Source organism: Saimiri boliviensis, chromosome 5 (assembly GCF_048565385.1).
Source record: "Saimiri boliviensis isolate mSaiBol1 chromosome 5, mSaiBol1.pri, whole genome shotgun sequence".
NCBI lineage: Eukaryota > Metazoa > Chordata > Mammalia > Primates > Cebidae > Saimiri > Saimiri boliviensis.
Window position 1 is genome coordinate 31,127,232 of NC_133453.1, and position 19,132 is coordinate 31,146,363.

The window sequence follows — 19,132 nt, forward strand, 5'->3', positions numbered from 1 at the left end:
CTGAAACTGGGAACATAAAAAGGCTTAATTGGATTTACAGTTCCACATGGCTGGGAAGGCCTCAGGATCATAGTAGGAAGTGAAAGGCTTCTTACATGGTGGTGGCAAGAAGAAAATGAGGAAGAAGCACTATCTCACTATCATGAGAATAGCACGGGAAAAATGGGCCCCCATGATTCAATTACCTCCCCCTGGGTCCCTCCCACAGCATGTGGGAATTCTGGGAAATACAATTCAAGTTGAGATTTAGTGGAGACACAGCCCAACCATATCAAACTGTAAACTTAAAATAGGTTAATTTTATAGTATATAAGTTATACCTAAATAAAACTAGTCTTAAAAATGTACCTTTTAAAAATACTATATATTACTAGGCTATAATTTTATTTGAAAGTAGGGATACACAAATAGTCTTAGGAGCTCTTGCCCCATAGGTGTAGTGTCAAACCTCCTGACTCCAGGTGTCCATAATTTCAACAGGGAGTAAGAAGAAGTAGACTAGTTCTTGTTTCTGGGGAAGGTGTTTGTGAGCGAATTCACCATGTACACCAAATAACAGGGGTAGGATTAGAATATTTACGAAGAACAGACTTTTAAATTCCTATGTAATTTAGAATCACTAATTTTAATACAAGGATCTAGTGGTATAAAATATCCTTATATATTAATTAAAACAGAGCCATTAACATCTCTGCAACATAATCTTTTGACAGCATCACTTGAGTTCTGCACTTAAAGATTTTAAGTAATATCTAATTCAGACATCTCATTAAATCAGAAGCATCTTTCTACTTTCACCCTAGTTTGTTTAAAAGAGTCATTCACAGCATATTTCTGCAATTATTAATTATATCTTGACCAAAAATATGTATCCACATATTATACAAATACATATTTTAAGGAACAGAGGCTACAAAAGTAGTTAAAAATGCACATTTGATTTTTGGTGACCAGTGATACATTTTGTCCCTAACATTGCAATCAGGTACCTGGAATGTGATGGGCCTCTTTCCTGGGAAGTTTGGGAGGACAGACTTCCATCAAAGGAATTTCCTCGGTGGCAGCCCGAAATGGTGGCCTTGGGTGAGATGGAATCTGACTGGAATGTTTCACAAACCACCTGGAGTCCCTTTTGGAGGTAGAGACAGCAGATTAGGTTTTGTTTTGTTTTTTTCCTGTAGCTATATCCTCTAGAATTAGCTACCATATTACATACATGGTTCCATAAATGGAATTTTTTCATCATAGTTAATTATGATATCATGGGCCAAGGGATTTTGACTTCATCTCAGAGAGAATAGAAACAGACTTCTAGGGATCACCTCTGTCATTTCAAGCATCAGGCAAAGTAATTTCATATATATTTTTTTCTTAACTATTTTCTTTTTCATCTTCATATCCAGTATCTACAGGAGAGTTACACATCAAGAATTCATCATACTAAGGTGAACTGAATAGAAGCATGAGGCTAAAATGGAAGTAGTAGGTTAGTAGGAACTAATCAAATTGAAGCCAGAACATGAGAATGGAAGTGCAAGGTTCAACTTTTTTCTTCATTCATCAGTGGAGAGATGCAATACACTTTTCTAATTGGACACAGTGACCTTTATTCTGATTTATAAGTACATATTCAGCAGTTCTCTTACCAGGTAGCTTATTTTAATTACATTTAGCCGATAAATGTAATTCTGCCCAAGTAATGTGAGATATTTTCCCATAGGCATTATAGGTGAAATTCTTTACTAAAGTATAAAGACCCTCAACAATCTATCATGGAAGGTTAGCCCTTACGATTTTAATTTTTATACACAAAATAAGGCATTATTCAATCATGATGGACAGAGAGACAAATATAGCTAGAAATTTGATGAATTAAGTCTTTTAAACTTGACCATAAAATTCTTTAGCATAAGTATACTATCTGTGCCTCATGTTAGGTGATTTGAGAGATTTAAAAAATTAAATGAATCTGAACCTTAAACTCATGAACTTACACGTAAGTCTCAAGACAGGTATGTAAAGGCCAGAGAAGCATGTCCAATAGAAATATAATGTAAGCCACAAACAGCCATATATCTGATTTTAAATTTTGTAGAGGCCACATTAAAAACAGTGAAAAGGAACAGGTGAAATTATTTTTAATAATATATTATTTTTAACTCAATTATCATTTCAGCATAGAATCAATATAAAAATTATTGAGATTTTTTTTTTTTTTTAAGACAGGGTCTCACTTACCCAGTCTAGAGTGCAGTGATGTGATCTTGGCTCACTGCAACCTCCACGTTCCAGGCTCAGGTGATCCTCTCTACTTAGCCTCCCAAGTAGCTGGGACTACAGGCATGTGCAACCATACCCCACTAATTTTGCTATTTTTAGTAGAGATAGAGTTTCGCCATGTTGCTCAGGCTGGTCTTGAACACCTGGGCTCAAGTGATCTGCCTGCCTCAGCCTCCCTAAGTGCTGGGATTACAGGTATGAGCCACCACACTGAGTCTACATTCTTTCTTATACTACATTTTCAAAATCTGATGCACATTTTACACTCTCAATTCAGACTAGCTGTATTTCAAGTATTCAATAGCCATGTGGGCTTAAAGCATATCATATTGGACAGTGCAGGCTTAGACAAATTAAACAAGAGTTCAGGGGGAATTGAGATCTTAACTTGTCCTCAAAAAGATAAAATTTAGACAAAGGAAAGAGAAGATTCCAGTTACAGGAAACAATAAAAACAAAGATTTGGAGGCTACAATGAGTAGGCACTATAAGTTAGAGACAATAGTTAACTAACTGACTGATGGGGTCATCAGAGACAGGTTCACTTAACAAAGGTGGTACCAGGTGGTGGGAGGCGGAAAAAACAGGGAGAGGAATTAGGTTTTGCAGTGATAGTCAATAGGATACACTACAGGTTTCTAAAGAGAAAGAGATGTGATAAAAGGATGGCACTGTGCACAACATGCCTTTCATGGAATGGTGAGTTAATAAATAAATGACATATTAGGAACATTAGGAATTATTAAGTAGTATTTGTGTGAAGAAGAGTCTAGAAGTAGAAAATTCAATTAGGTAGGTCCAGCGGCAATTTAGTTATGAGGGCCTGAATTAGAGGATAATAGTGGGCATAAGGAATAAAGAAAACATCTTAGCAGCATAACAAAAAGAAAACAATATGACTTAGCAGGAAATCAAATCGATAGGATTAAGTAGAACATAATATGAGATGTACATATTTCATTGCATCTAAGATGTCATTGTATATAAGATGTATAAGACACACCATTATTTTATGTAACCTTAAGAAAAAAATACCCTGTTAATTAAACTAGGACATTTTACTTCTTATCATTGAGGATTTTTATTTTATACTTGCTGAAAGAGCTATTTTACACTTACTTAGGCATAGCTTTTTTATTATATTTCCATCCTGTGTTTATGTAAGAGGAAAGTATAAGTGAAATAAATTGGTGTAGGTATTCCTGAAACTTCACATTTAAAATTTTCAACCCAGAATTATTAATATTTGAGTTTTTCCAAAGAATAACCTCCTCATATCAAGAGTGTTATTTCTTAAAATAGTGCTCCACTATTCCCTCTGACATATACTTATTCCACTGACCCTGATGCTACAAATTCAGATGCTGGAAATGACCAAATTCATGCTGCACAAGAATTACAACCATATCAAGACAGCTACCAGTAGGGAGATTACAAAAGGCTGAAGATTGTCAAGCATACTCAATTTCAAAGATGTTAAATGTGAAATATATATATATATATATATATATATATATATATATATATATATATATCTTTCAGCATGTAAATCACAGTGTATGTACTTAGTAATTGCTCAGTAAATGGTAGCTGTAATAGTACTCCAACATTTCCAGGTTGGAGGGTAAAAAGGGTGATGATATTCCTGGCAGTAATAACAGCTGGAAAGAGGACCCAATTTTGTTGGAAGGCAGCAAGTTTCACTTTGCACATGTTGAACTGAAAGTGAAAGCAGGTCGTTTAATGGCATAAGTTAATAGTAGTATCGATTTCTATGTAGCTTTCAGTTACTCTGGCCTTCATTTCTTTTCTTGACCAAACGTGACAAATTTGCACTGAATTATATTCTGCGTCTTATATCGTATTTTGCATCTTCTGTTTTATTTGGGTTAATCTTGACCCCTCATTAAACTTTAGATTCCTTGAGGGGTAGGACTATCTTATACCTCCTTTCAACTCCCTCCTCCTGACCTCCAGCAGCAATATTCTGCCTACATCAGAGTTACTTAACAAACATCAAGGGATTCAATAATTGAGAGCAAGGTGATATGTTATTTAATCTGGGATGTAATGATAACTAACACTTAATGAGTGTTACATGCTAGCCACTGAGATAAAGCACAACTCATTAAACACTAACCACTGAGATAAAACACTAGTTGTATATTGCCTTGTTTCAGCACCTCCATGATTTGGGGAGATACAGAAAATTAATTTTCATAGACGACTGATAAAAACCTGAGGCTGTTAAAAATTGCACATTCAGGAAGGAGGAGTGGCTTTGAGCCTGGTAGTGTGATTCTAGAATTCATGTCTTTCCTTCACACTATACTGTATCTAAGGACTTACTGCCTCCCTTCTTCTTATGATTATAATAAACTAACCTCTAAGTGTCCTGCGTCTTGATTTGGCGATTCACAGGACCGGCTTTGACTGTTGATAGGAGAACTTCTCTTGGCTGAAAAGATGGAAGAAGTTCCATCGTTTTATAAGGTTATAAGTGCTTCTTATTTCATAAGTTCACTTCTTTTTCAAATAAAAAAGCCATTTTAATAGAACATTATTACTTTAAAAGAAGACTTTAATGCACATTGTAAGAGAAATTCAAATAACCAATTCGAAAATCTTAGCAGTTTTTGGTTATCATTGTAGATACTCATCTCTTCAGTCTGACTCAGTAAGTTAAGGTGCTAAAAAGTTGGCAATACTAAAAATCATGATAATAGTTAACACCTACTCGGCACCTAATATATGCCAAGTTCTCTAAGCATTTTACATATACTGTCATGAATCACTTAAGGACAAAGATATGTTCTGGGAAATATGTTGTTAGGCAATTTTATCAGTGTGCAAACATCATAGAGTTTACTTATACAAACCTAGATGGTATAGCCACCTACAAATCTAGGCTATATGATATAGCCTAGAGCTTCTAGGCTACAAACCTGTACAGTATGTTACTGTATTGAATCCTGTAGGCAAATATAACACAATAGTATTTTTGCATCTAAACACAGAAAATGTACAGTAAAAATACGATATAAAAGATAACAAATGATACCCCCATATAGAGCACTTACCATGAATGGAACTTGCAGGAGTGGGTGTTGCTCTGGGTGAATCAGAGAGTGAGTAGCGAGTGAACGTGAAGGCTTTACTAAATCTATTTTTGAAAAGTTTTTCTCTTTAATAATAAATTAACTTTAGCTTGCAAACATTCTAGTTTTTTAAACTTTTTGACTCTTGTCAAAACACTTAGCTTAAAACATATCAGCTGCACAAAAATATTTAATTTCTTTGTAACCTTATTCTATGTGCTTTTTAATATAGTCATATATTTATAAATTTATTTTTTACTTTTATTTTATATATTTTCATATTTTATACTTTTAATATATTTTATAGTATATATTACTATATATACTAGTATGTAATACAGTATGTATTAAAAAGTATAAAAGTATGTTGTATGTTTTTTGTATGTTTATTTTATGCTTTTATATATTTGTTTTACTTTTAAAACTTTTTTGTTTTGAAACAAGTGCAGCCACTGCTTACTCACTACATGCCAGGCATTCCTGTTTTTCTGGTAAAAACAAGACACAGACACACACATTTGACTAGGCCAGGCATCCCCAGACTTTTTACACAGGGGGCCAGTTCACTGTCCCTCAGACCGTTGGAGAGCCGCCACATACTGTGCTCCTCTCACTGACCACCAATGAAAGAGGTGCCCCTTCCTGAGTGCGGCGGGGATGGGATAAATGGCCTCAGGGGGCCGTAGTTTGGGGATGCCTGGCCTAGGCCTACACAGCATCAAGATCATCTGTATCACCGTCTTCCACCTTCATGTCTTGTCTCAAAGGAAGGTCTTCAGGGGCAATAACACAAATGGAATTGTCATCTTTTATGATAACGATGCCTCCTTCTGGCACATCTCCTAAAGGACCTGCCTGAGATTGTTTTACAGTTAACTTTTTAAAAATAATAAAAATATATAGTAGAAGTAGAAGAAATATACTCTAACAATTAAAAGCATGGTAGAATAAATGCATAAACCGGTTATATAGTTGTTGGCTATTATTATAAAGTATTATGTGCTGTATATAATTTTATGGGCTATACTTTTATAATAAACAGGCAGTGCAGTAGGTTTGTTTACAACAGCATCACCACAAACACCTGAGTAATGTCTCCTGCTGGGTTACCATGGCTGCAAGACCACTAGGTGACAGTTTTTCAGCTCCATTGTGATCTTATGGGACGACTGTTGTAGACACAGTCATTGACCAAAATGCTGTTACATGGCACAAAACTATAACTCATTTAACCCTTAAAATAACTCAATAATACTACCATATTATTATGTCAATTTTACAAGGGAAGAAACTGAAGCACAGTGAGTTAAACTTTCCCAAAGTCACTTGACCCTTGCATGAAGTTTCTAACCTAGACTGACTTTAGAGTCTGTGCTTTAGCTACTACATTAAGCTGTCCTGGAGGTAAAATTCAAATCAGTTACATCTTTACCTGAAGACCAAGAACAGTGAAAAACTAAGATGGCAATGTCTCATTTAAATTGTAAATAAACTGCTGCTGAGATGGAAGGTGACTTATCAAGGTTACCATGTGCCATTACTTTTTCTTCTAGTTATGCTGTCTAAGCTGAGTCTAATTTCCCCTCAGATGCTGGGCACTGCTTCAAGTCCACAGGCATCAGGCAGAGGGAGAAGAAATCCATTGTGAATATCATCCAGAAACAAAAGGAGGCGAAGTAAATGGCCCAAGCCCTTCCATGTAGGGACATGATTTCTTAGTAGTTTTTATATATGTGCTAAATTATAGTTTATGTATTAATAAAAAAGATTGTCCATTGTCTGCACAAAACCCTTATGAATTAAGCAAATTATATGTGTGTGTGGTATATTTTAAAAATATATATGTATGTATATATATGCTTCTGTAGATTTTCCACCTAATTTATTTTTAAAAATTTTATTATTAATGCTAAAAATAGAGTTGGGAGTAGAAGACTAGAATTTATTAAGCACTTACTATAAAGCAGGCACTTAATGCAGTCTCATTTACTTCTTACTAAAAAGCCCTATATGTTGGCATTATCATCTCAATTTTATCTAAAAGGAAATGCTTGGGAAAGTTAGGTTACATACATAGTAAGAGATAGATTTGGAGTGAGGTGTGAGCCTGCCATGCACTTTTCAATCTATCATGTTGTACTCATTCTGCAATTCCACAATGGGACTATTTCATGAGACAATTCCTGAAGAGAAATGCTTTGATAACAATAAAACACTAAGATGATTTTGTTACGGAGACTCTACTCCATTTTCCATGATGATGATGATAACATAATAATAATCGCACCTGCCACTTACTATGTCCCAGACATTCTTCTAAGCAGTTTAACATATCTTAGCTCCATTCCTTATCATAATCTTGTAAGTAGTATTAATATGATATTTAAATTTCCATTTTACATATGAGGAAGCTGAGGCACAGGAAGTCTAAATGAATTGCCCAAAGTTTGCAATAGAAAAATATGTGCTCTTGATTCAGAGTAGTTTCGACTCATGTGAATAAGCCCTATATCATGACACTTAACTCCATGGAGGTATTTGCTTCTTTTTTACTTCTTAGGGCAAATCATCCTGTCACTCTAACTACTATGTGTGAGAGAATCTGTTAATACTGTCCCAGTGAGTGTCCAAGTTACAAACCTGTGATGATGTTCCTGATGGGCTTTACCAGTGCAGTAAAGCCAGAGACTTCAGGCTGTCTGTGTTCCCACATGGGCTGCCATATAACAAGCCCACTGGCCAGGCGGAAGGTGAGGTCAGATTCCTGGTGAGGGAGTGGGGGAAGAGAAGATCTATGTCCAATAACTGGTAGGTAACAACTGCTAAAAGAGACCAATCAATGCAAGGATTAACATCATTCACAAGGTTATTTTCAGAGTGGATTTATCTGCCAAACCTTCTCTCATCACTCAGATGAATGTTTCTAGAATAAACTAATAACCCAAAGTTATCACTGTAATTACTATGAAAATCCCAGTTGTCTGCTTTATCCAAAATTAATGACCAATCAAAACGTTTCTTTCGGCCAGGCATGGTGGCTCACACCTGTAATCCCAACACTTTAGCAGGCCGAGGTTGGTGAATCACATGGTCAGGAGATAAAGACCATCCTGGCCAACATGGTGAAACACCATCACTACTAAAAATACAAAAATTGGCTGGGCATGGTGGTGCGTGCCTGTAATCCCAGCTCCTTGGGAGGCTGAGGCAGGAGAATTGCTTGAACAAGGAAGTTGGAGGTTGCAGTGAGCCGAGATTGCACCATTGCACTCCGGCTGCAGAGTAAGACTCCATCTTAATGGTTATTATTGTCATTCCTCTTAATTATTTAATTGTCCTTATTTCTCCCTCATAAGGCAAAATACTCAGCCACTGGCTATTTTGACTTTCTATTGTCCAGTCCATATCTTTTCTTATATTTTATGGAGTCAGGTACATATATTTTGACACTTCATAGTGTATTATTTTGTAATGTTGTCTTGAAAACCTTTAATTTCTTGAGGACAAGGATAAATCAAGCACCCTCCTTCCCTCTCAGCCTTGAGCATCATCACAGTGTTTCATATAGCATTAGGAACTGTGTGCAAAACAGACACTCAATAAATACTTGCTGAATAGGGCTGACTTTGCAACCCATGCTCACTCATTTATCTATGGTTTAAAGTATCTTCTATGAGCATATTATCTGCTTTCTTTTCACATCTTCACATTGCTTTGAGAGGCTGAGATGTTTAAAATGCAATATCATATTGTATAAGTATAAATATGTGACATTTTGAGATTATATCTTAAACACCTCAGTCTCTCAAAACAATGTAAATATAGAAGCAGAGAATGTGATCACAGATTAATGAATACATCTGAGACCCAGGGACTCACTTAGAGCAATGATTTGCAATCCCAGCTTGCATATTATAATCACCAGGGGAGTTTTTAAATCTAAGAGGCCCAGGTATCACTTATTTCCCCTACTCAGACCCATTAAATTAGCATCCTGTGAGATTTTCTAAAGATCCCCCTGGTGATTCTCACACATAGCTGAGGTTGAAAACCATTGAGACAGAAGGAAAAGAACTTAGAAGCAACAGGAAAAATAAAAAAAGAAAAGCAACTCTGTACATAGTGAAAAGAAACCTAAAGGTTAGACTGGGATTCTGACACTACTTGGCAACAGAACTACTCAGTTCCCACAATGGGAAAGTCTCTAGGATTCACTGTGGAAGTATTAGAAAAGCACATAAAGGATTTGGCTAAATTTATTCTGCATTTATTCTGTAAATATTTATACAGCACCTACTATATACCTGGTACTATTCTAGGTTCTAAATACAACAGTGAATAAGGCATACAAAAATCTTCCACAGTTCAAGGAAGAAGTGAAGGGCTGCGTCAGCCAACGTGTTGTCATTTTAGACCAGAAGATCAGGTGAAGCCTTACTGAGAAAGTGACTTTTGAGTAAAGTTCTGAATAAAATGAAGGCTCTATCATGTAACTATCTCCAGGTAAAGTATTCTATGAAAGAGAATCAGCAAACACAAAGGCCCTAAGTGTGCCTAGTGTGTTCAGAAGTAGCCAAGAGACAGTGTGGCCAGAGTCAAGTGAATGTGAGAAAAGTAGAAAAAAAATAAAATTGGAGAAGTCATTGAGTGCTAGATAATAGACCGCCTGATAGGTCATGATAAGGACTTTAGCAATTATTAAGATGGAAAGCCACTGTAAGTTTTCGAGTAGCAGAGTGACATGACTAGATGTATTTTTTAATAGGTTCACTCAGGCTGTTGAGAATAGTTTTAGAAAGGGCAATGGTGAAAGAAGAGACTATTTCAGAAGCTACTGTTATCATCTAGGTGAAAGATGATTAGACAGAGGGCAAAATGCAAAGTGGTAGGTTCTCAATGCATTTTAAAGATACAACTTAGAGAATTTGCTAGTAGTCTGACAGTGGAGCATGAGAAAAAGATGTCAAGGATTTTTGGCTTTGTGATTAAGAAAGATAGGTAAGATGAAGGAGGAGCAGGTTTGGGGATTTCAGAACCCTAGTTTTAGACATGAGATACCTGTTGAACATTAAGCTAGAGATAGCAAGTAAGCAGTTAGACAGACAGCTGTGGAGTTAAGAAGAGAGTAACCCAAATTCCCTTGGAAGGGACATGAGGAAGTCTGCATGATATTGCATGTAGATGCAGGAAATTAATATTAAGAAAATCTTGTCAGATTTGTCTCCACATATACAGGAACCAATCCTCAACTGACCTGGTTTTAATAGTTTCTGAATTCAGTCCATGTTTCTCATGTGAAATCTTGACACAAGTAAAACTCCAGTAGAAACTGCAGCAGGGAGTAATCTCTCTTGCACTGAAATCCTGGGCTTTAGCATGTGATCTATTAGCTTGGCACAGCACTCACTGACGGTCATGCTCATCACTTTGTTTTACTTGATACATCTCCAAGCAGATTGTATATTTCTTGAATACAAGTTGAGATCTTCTTCTGTGCATTTTCTCTTGAGCATCAATACAATACCAAACTAATGCGTTCATTAACTGAACATGTTTTACCTTCTCCAAATAAATCCAATCACTCTTTAGACCTGAATCCCTGCAGCACTTATGGCCTTCTCTTGCATTGGTATCTTCTTTTGTCAGTCTTCCTAAGTTGGATGAATGTGTAAACTCTGGGACTAATAGACTAATGTCTATTCTGGAGTTCCTTTTAATGGAACACACAATGCTGGGTATACACACACAAACAGAAACTCAGTAACTGGAGAGGACACTCTTTATCATTCAAACAGTTGTGAAGCGGATAGCCTAGAAGGGTCCTGAGAAAAGCCAGAAGTGTAAGCACAGATAGAGGCAATATACCCACATTTTAGATGCTTTTCTTGCTTTCACTGAGAATCTGTTTCCATGATGTCATGAAGCAATTCTAAATTTATTTACTAGTAGCTTAGAAAGATTTAAACAAACAACTATTATTTTAAGTTCCATTTTTAAGTTGTTTACTTTACACATATGGATTTTGTTAAAATCCCCTGAAGGGCTTGCTTTTTTGTTTTATTTCCTTCTGTTTCTCCAGCACATTGAATTGTAGGTAGCATATAGTAGGCACTTGATAAGTATTTGTTGAAAAAAAAAGTGAATATGACAAAATCATGACAATGTTGTTACCATATTTAAAGAAAATGCCTTAGTTTAACAAATATTTATCATTTTTTCACTGATAAAATTAAATTCAGTCTCAAAATAATAATATATTAAACAGGATTTTCAAGCTATGAATTTTATATAAACTATTTGAGCTAATTATAAATTAAAAGAATATAAAATATGCATTGAATAATACACTGTGTTAGAAAAGGATGAGTCATTTATATTAGTTATTTACTAATTAGTGAACTAATTTATTCACTTACTATTAATTAAATACCTACTAAACACGGATACTATGTTAGCTACCATGGGTATAATGATAATTCCTACACACAGACCATTTAGAATCTATTGGGAGAGAGAGACACATAAAGGCATGATAATAAACAAAGTATAACAGTAAAGCTGTACCTAGAATATTATAGAAATAAAGAAAGAAGGAAAGATGGATCTCAAATGAACTCCTAAAGTATAAGTAGGAGTTTTCTAAACAGAGAAGAAAGGTATAAGGGCATTCCAGTCAGCAAGACCAACATAATAGAAAAGATCTGGAAAAAACACATGTTATGTTCTTGGGAAAACTTCAAACATATGGAGCTCACAGACAGGAGAAACAGGTCATAGAGAGCCCAGTTTACCAGACTAAGAAGCTGAAGTTGTACTCTCTGTATGATGAGAAATCAACAAATTATTTTAAGTATGTTGGTGATATTGTCTACATTTTTGATAGGTCACCTTGGTGTTGAGGTTATATTTTATGAGACAAGCCAGTAGACTGAATCTAGTTAGAAAGTGGCCCAAGTAAAGGGTCCATGTAAGATATATTAAAAGCTTGGGTTAAGGTAGTAAATAGGGATAAAAAATAATACATGATGAATTTGGGAAATATTTAAGAGACTCTGTGAGTAGTGCAATGTGCAAGTAGGATGAGGGACAGTTAAAGGTAGTTTGAGTTTTTGTGAATTTATACATTATCTAAAATATAAACTCTAGGGACAGGGTTCATTGCAGGTGAAGTTTGAATTTTCCATGGATTATCTATTTGGAGAAGTCATTTGACAATTTGGTCTAGAGGCAAAGATAGGAGCCTGGATTTGAAATGTAGAATTAGGTGACCTCAGCCTGCAGGACACACATAATAAATGGAGCCGGAGGAAGTCTTCCTAGGAGAAGGGAGAGTGAAAAGAACAAAGTATCAAAAATGCATCTCTGGGGAACCCCAATGGTAAAGGAGCAGGCAAAATAGATGAATTTCAAAAGAGATAGAGCACACAGAGTCAGAGATACAAGAAGAACCAGAAGGGTGTGGTGTCACCAGGAGAATTAAACCTTTCAAGAAGAGGGCATGATGGTAGTTTCAAATGCAGCAAGGTTTAATAAAGAGAGGGCTGCAAATAGAGATTAGATTTAACAACTCAGAGGTTATTCATGACCTGAGTAAAAAACAAAACAAAACAAACAAAAATCTCTGGCACAGGAACCTAAGGAACAGTGTAGTTTTGTACAAATCAGATGGGATTGCATTTGAATTCCACCTTGGTTACTCACCGTCTTTATTATTATCTCTTGACCTCAATTTCCCTTTTGGCAAAATGGAGACAAAGACACACATCCCTGATGGTAGTTGTAAAAATTAGAAATGATAGTGAAATTTTTTGTCACATAATAGAGGCAAACAGAAGGAAGAGTAAGAGGTTGAAGAATAAATAAATGGGAGGTGAAGATATGGAGGCATGGGTTCATGCTTTGATTAAGTTTTGGCCTCCTATAGCACCATATTTGCCCCATCCTGAAACATTAAGTGCTGAGTGGGAACCTGAGGCGGAAAATCAAGGAAAGGACTGACAAGCTGGGCAACACAGTAGACTGGGTTTAGAGACCACAGCATTGCAGAAGCATTAGTCTGGATGGTAATGTGGTTTCCCCAGCAGCATACAGATCTATCAGTAGGAATAGAAAATGAGAATTTTGGTCTTGATCTGGAATTGAAGTCATGAAAAGCAACTGCAAAGAAGCATAGGCATAAAAGAACATTAATGGTGCTGGTGAGGGGAAATTTACATGGGTAGGGAAAGAAGGTAGGCCTGAACAGAGCCTGATAACCAGCAGGCAAATGAAAGATGTAAGGCAGTGGCTCTCAGGCAGGACCATTTCCCTTCCATACACCTACCTGTGAACATTTGGCAACATCTAGAGTTATCTGTGGTTGGCACAACTCAGGGGCAAGGGTCTGTTACTGGCATCTAATGGATGGAGGCCAGAAATTCTACTAAATATCCTACAATGCATGGGACAGTGTACCACAACAAAGCATTATTTGGCCCCAAATGCCAACAATGCCAAGACTGAGAAATTTTGACCTAGAGATTGTACATTCCCCAACAACTTGAAAAAGGCAGACATCCCTCAAAGAGAAAAGGCCTTGTGGCAAAAATTATTGACTGAATACTTTTTATTCTCTATAGCATCAAGAATAATACTTCCCTCATAGGAATGACAAAATGATGAAACTATAATTATAATATAATAAAACTGATAAAATGATAAAAATGCTATTAATACCACTAACAATAATTATTCATGTATATCAATCATTGTGTAGCATTTTATATGAATTGTCTTACTCTTTTATAAATGTTTCATTCCCAAGCCACAAGTTAAACATGGGATCTTAAGCCAGCTCTTTCAATTGTTTGGGTAGTCTCTCCTGAAAGGAGATCTTGCTTCTTTTCTACTAATAATACACAATACCAACAGCAATAAAACACCAACTCTAAAGACAACTAACATTTGTTAATGACTTCCTTTGTATCAGGTTGAATACTATAACTTGTTTAATCTTTACAATGTCCTATAAATTTATTATCAGGTCCAATTTACACTTGAGAAAGCTGTATAAATTATAGAAATTATTTGCTCAATGTCCTATAGTAGAGAGCAGCAGGCACTGGATTTAAATACAGGCTTAACCGTTTCCAAAACATAGACTCCCAGCCATGTCTTAAAAATAAAATTATGGCTACCCTGGGCATCCTATATTCCCTCATTTTTTCAGATGATATTTTTCAACATATAAACATCTTTATGGGCTGCTTTTTAAGAAGACTTTTTTCCTGTCCTCTCCATTTTAAAGGCTTCATTCCTAAGCATGCTGTTTTTAGCACTTGGATCAGCTTCTGATAATGATTGGTCTACTCGGTGAGTCAGCCATTAAACATTTATTGAGAGCTTTGTATATGCCAAATACTGTTTGAGACACTAGAGAGAGAATTGTCACCTGGACAGGCAGTCTCCCTTCACTCAAGGAGTGAGGTTCAACCTCACTCAGTGAGGTCGAAGACAAGTAACAAGCATTTAGACAAATGCATAAATAATTCCAGGTACTGATAAGTGCTAACAAGGAAAAAAGAATGTAAGATACCATGCTAGTGGCTTGAGATTAACCAGGGAAATACTTTCTGAAATGTTGCCATTTGAGTAGTGAATAAACCAAGGACAAGTACATGGCCATGTGAAAACCTCAGTGTAGGAGGTAGGGTAAATGTTTCAAGTTGAAAAAAACAGTGTAAGGATTGGAACACAAAAATACACTTGTTGAGTTTGAGGGTGAGCCTCCCACAAGCCTGAAGGTGGTTAGTGAATGAGAGAAAGGCCAGTGAGTTAGAGGGAGATGAGGTCCAGGAGGTATACAGGGCTAGGTCCTGCAGGGCTCACAGACCAGGTAGACAGTCTCCATTAAAGTAGTGCTTTCTACTAAGTATCACAAGTACAAAAGACATTAAAATGGAAAGCTAGAGGTTTTTAAATGGCAATTTAATTTGACTTGATACCTTAAAGTTTTAGTAAGTTTGACGGACAATGTGGCCAATGTATGTGTTGCATTTTGGGAATTTATAGGTAGTTTCAAATCTATTTCTCCCAGCAATGAACAGAGTTAGTGGAAAGTGAATTTTTTTAGGAAACTAAAAATGAATAAAAATATTAGTTTGTTTCCTTCATGGTGACTGTTAATGTTCACAACCACCTTCATAAACACATTGCTAACTTGAACCACTGCTAACTTGATCTATTGACTGGGTTATAATATTCTATTAAAGAGCAGATGAACATATCAGTTCTTACCTTAGAACTTAAATGAAATTTGTTAATTTATTCATTCACACAAGTAACAATTAGTTCTTGATTTCTTTTGATGCGTTGGAACTGCAGTGTGTCTTACATATATTCACCCAGTGTTAGAGCAACTAAGGGGTGAAGTAATATCAACAAAATCACACAGCTAGAAAATGGAGGCACAGTAATTTCAAATTACATTGTCTCTTCCAAGTCCAAGGGCAGATGGATATGATTGTATTTTGAGATAACTGGTTTCCATATAATTCTATGTTTTGTATTTTAAGCATTTAAAAATATTTTAGAAAGCAATTCTTAGGCTATACCCAACTCTATAAAAGCTCATGGCACATACAAAGTTAGAACATTTTTTTTGAGGCAGAGTCTTGCTTTGTCACCCAGGCTGGAGTATAGTGGCACAATCTCACTGCAGCCTGTGTCTCCTGGGTTCAAGTGATTTTCCTGCCTCAGCCTCCTGAGTAGCTGGGACTATAGGTGTGTGCCACCACTCCTGGTTAATTTTTGTATTTTTAGTACAGATGGAGTTCTGCCATGTTGGCCAGGCTGGCTCGGAACTCCTAACCTCAGGTGATTCACCTGCCTCTCCCTCCTAAAGTTCTGGGATTACAGGCATTAGCCACTGTACCTGGCTAAAACTTAAGACACTATATTATAGCAGAGGTAGTTACAAAATGCTGTAAAGATGCAAAGGAGGTAGTAATGACGTCTAGATGGTGAGGTCTAAGGAATAGGTTCATGTTAAAGATGACATTAAAGTTGCAATTTGAGGACTATGACAGGAATAGAGGGGTAAAGGAAAGTAAAGCAATCAGCAAGGGCAAATTCAGGGATTGGCTCCCGTGGCTTCAAATGCTGGATCATGAGGTGGCCAGTAGGGACTGACAACTGATACATCAAGAAAGCAATTTAAACCCTATGTCCTGCTGGACCTTTTATTCTATGCTTAATAGGTTGGGCATTATCATGAGGCAGAGGGACAACCACTGAAGATTTTTAAGTCGGTAAAGGGTATGGGGAAATTTGTGTTTTTGAAGCAATGTTCAGTAGATTAACATAGAAATAAAGTTCTCCGTGCCTTGATTTGCTGTACGGTCATACAAAGACATGGCCAACCAAATATGGAAATATCATTTGAAGTCCACCCTCACCTCCACCCACTCCAGCCCTAACACTGGCTTTCTGATTACCTTGATCCTGTGTACCAAGGGAGCAAACAGAAACACAAAGAGCTCCACAGTAGCCATGGAGTTCTGGAAGATCTTCCTTCGGTTGTTCTCTTCTTCGTCATTAGGGCTGCTTTGGCAAGGCTGCCCTGGAGAACCCTGATTTTCAACCTGATGGATGAAAGCGCTGCTGCTGCCACCCCAGCTGGAACCTCGGTCTGCACCCCCAAACCGCTCATTGTTGCAGTCCTGGGGGGCTTCCAGAAGCATCCAGTGCAGAGTGTGAAGGAGCTTTGTCTCAGCAACACCCAGTTTATCCTGGTGGCCTGCATGGGACAATTACACAGGCGGGTTAAAGCAAACTCTGTGACCAAAGCAGTGGATGTCAACATTGGGTACGGGAAGGAAGAATATGCTTGCTTTCTCTGTACTTCTTATAACCACTGCTAACAGGGCTCATTCTTGTTTTTTGGACTCCCCTATTGGCTGCAATCTCTGCAGAATGATATGCTGCCATGGGGGCAGAAACTGCATGAATCACCTTTCTTCAGTTAGGTACCCAGATATATTTCCAAATAGGCAGCATAGTGGTTAAAAATACAGGCTCTGAAGATAAAAGCTATCCTACTTTACACAATGTGACCTAGAAAGGTCCCTCTACAGGAATAATATTTGAGCAGAGGCCCAAATGAGGGAAGGAAATGGGATAGAGAAAACCATGTACACTAACGTGGGGTACATGGGTAGGACACATTGCCAGATGAGAAAAGCAATCTGTAAAATATTCTAAAAAATAGTCTTTATGCACAAGTGCACACATACACACAGTACTACAAAGTTAGTAAGTGTCTGAGGCAAACACGCCCAATTCATGAGAGTGGCTGCTTTAGGAACTGAGAGAGCAAAGCGGACAACCTTGGCTAGGACTCATCTTGGGCAAGTGAAGGTCTTAGCTTACCTCTAATATTTTAACTTTTTTTTGAGATGGAGTCTCACTCTGTTGCCCATGCTGGAGTGCAGTGGCGTGATCCTGGCTCACTACAAACTCCGTCTCTTGGGTTCAAGTGATTCTCCTGCCTCAGCATCCTGAGTAGCTGAGATTAAAAGTACACATCACCACACTCAGTTAATTTGTATTTTTCATAGAGGTGGGGTTTCACCATGTTGGCCAGGCTAGTCTCAAACTCCCATCCTCAGGTGATTCGCCTGCTTCGGCCCCCCAAAGTAATAGGATTGCAGGTGTGAGTGACCATGCCCAGTCCATTTTAATGTTTAAGAGGAGAATATATTCACATATTACTTGTAAAATTAAACCATTCAAAACATGACAGCCAGTTTCCTTACTGGTACAATGAAAATAATGATAGTATAAATGTGAGATTTTGTGATAATTAAATGAGATAATGTATGCACAGTACTTGAGAAAACAGTAAATGCTCAATACAGGTCACTATGATCAGTGTTGAACACAAGGGCAATGACATGCCATAAAGAAGTAACACAGGGCACCAACCTAGCTTGTTTCGGTTTGAAAGCAGGGTTGCAGTGCAGTGGAGGACATGAGGCAAAGCAGCTTGCACAAGTTCCCATCTGGAAATGCTCTGGATGGCTTCAGAGAGAGCTGGAGAGAGGCCATGCAGCTTGTTTTCTACCAACACTCGCTCAAAGGACTGCAAATACAAAACAAAAACAACAAGAAAAACCAAAATCCAAAATCATGTAAACTAAGAAATTGAGTGTTCTGATTAGTGAAAAATGAACAGCAAGTTACTGTACCCATTAAAAGGTGCAAATTACTGGACCAAATTCTTTAGGGTGCACTCATTGCATTTTCTTATATATGTTGATACACAGTGGGTCAGTACTAATTTTCTATTATCTACCCATTTGCATGCTTTTGAGCCAAAGTAAGTGGCTTGAATTAATAAATGATTTTTATTTCTGTTAAAGTAAGCTTCCTCTAACAAACAGGAACAACGTATTTAACCTCATGAGATTTCTGGATGTATATTTTATAAAATATTGCTGAGTCATCCAAAAGGCTGTCACAACTGCAGACCAAAAGGAGTTTTTTGTGAAAGTGTCTTGAGAAACATAATTTATGTCAATTTCTTCAACTGGTGTTAAGTAAGATACAACTTTTTCAAGAATTCTGATTTTGGAATCCCTGATTTATTTCATGGCCTAGCAATGACCTAGCACAGAACACTCTTTACCTAATGCCTGAAACGGTAAAAGATACTTAATTCATCTGTGGAAGAAAGAAAGGAAGGGAGAGCAGGAAGGGGAGAGGGAGAAGGAAAA

General features: G+C 36.9%; 1 protein-coding gene across 13 annotated transcripts in view; it reads right to left on the bottom strand.

Moving 5' to 3' along the window:
* The window catches only part of UNC80 (unc-80 homolog, NALCN channel complex subunit), a 225,708-nt gene that overhangs the window by 202,872 nt on the left and 3,704 nt on the right, over window positions 1-19,132 (bottom strand). For all 13 annotated transcript variants that reach the window (XM_003925592.4, XM_074399089.1, XM_074399092.1 and 10 more), the window contains exons 3-7: window positions 18,342-18,498; window positions 16,853-17,154; window positions 8,019-8,142; window positions 4,665-4,738; window positions 990-1,129 (exon numbers count right to left, since the gene is read on the bottom strand). In XM_003925592.4, coding sequence (XP_003925641.1) covers window positions 990-1,129; window positions 4,665-4,738; window positions 8,019-8,142; window positions 16,853-17,154; window positions 18,342-18,498 — 797 coding nt within the window. The remainder of the gene's footprint in view (window positions 1-989; window positions 1,130-4,664; window positions 4,739-8,018; window positions 8,143-16,852; window positions 17,155-18,341; window positions 18,499-19,132) is intronic.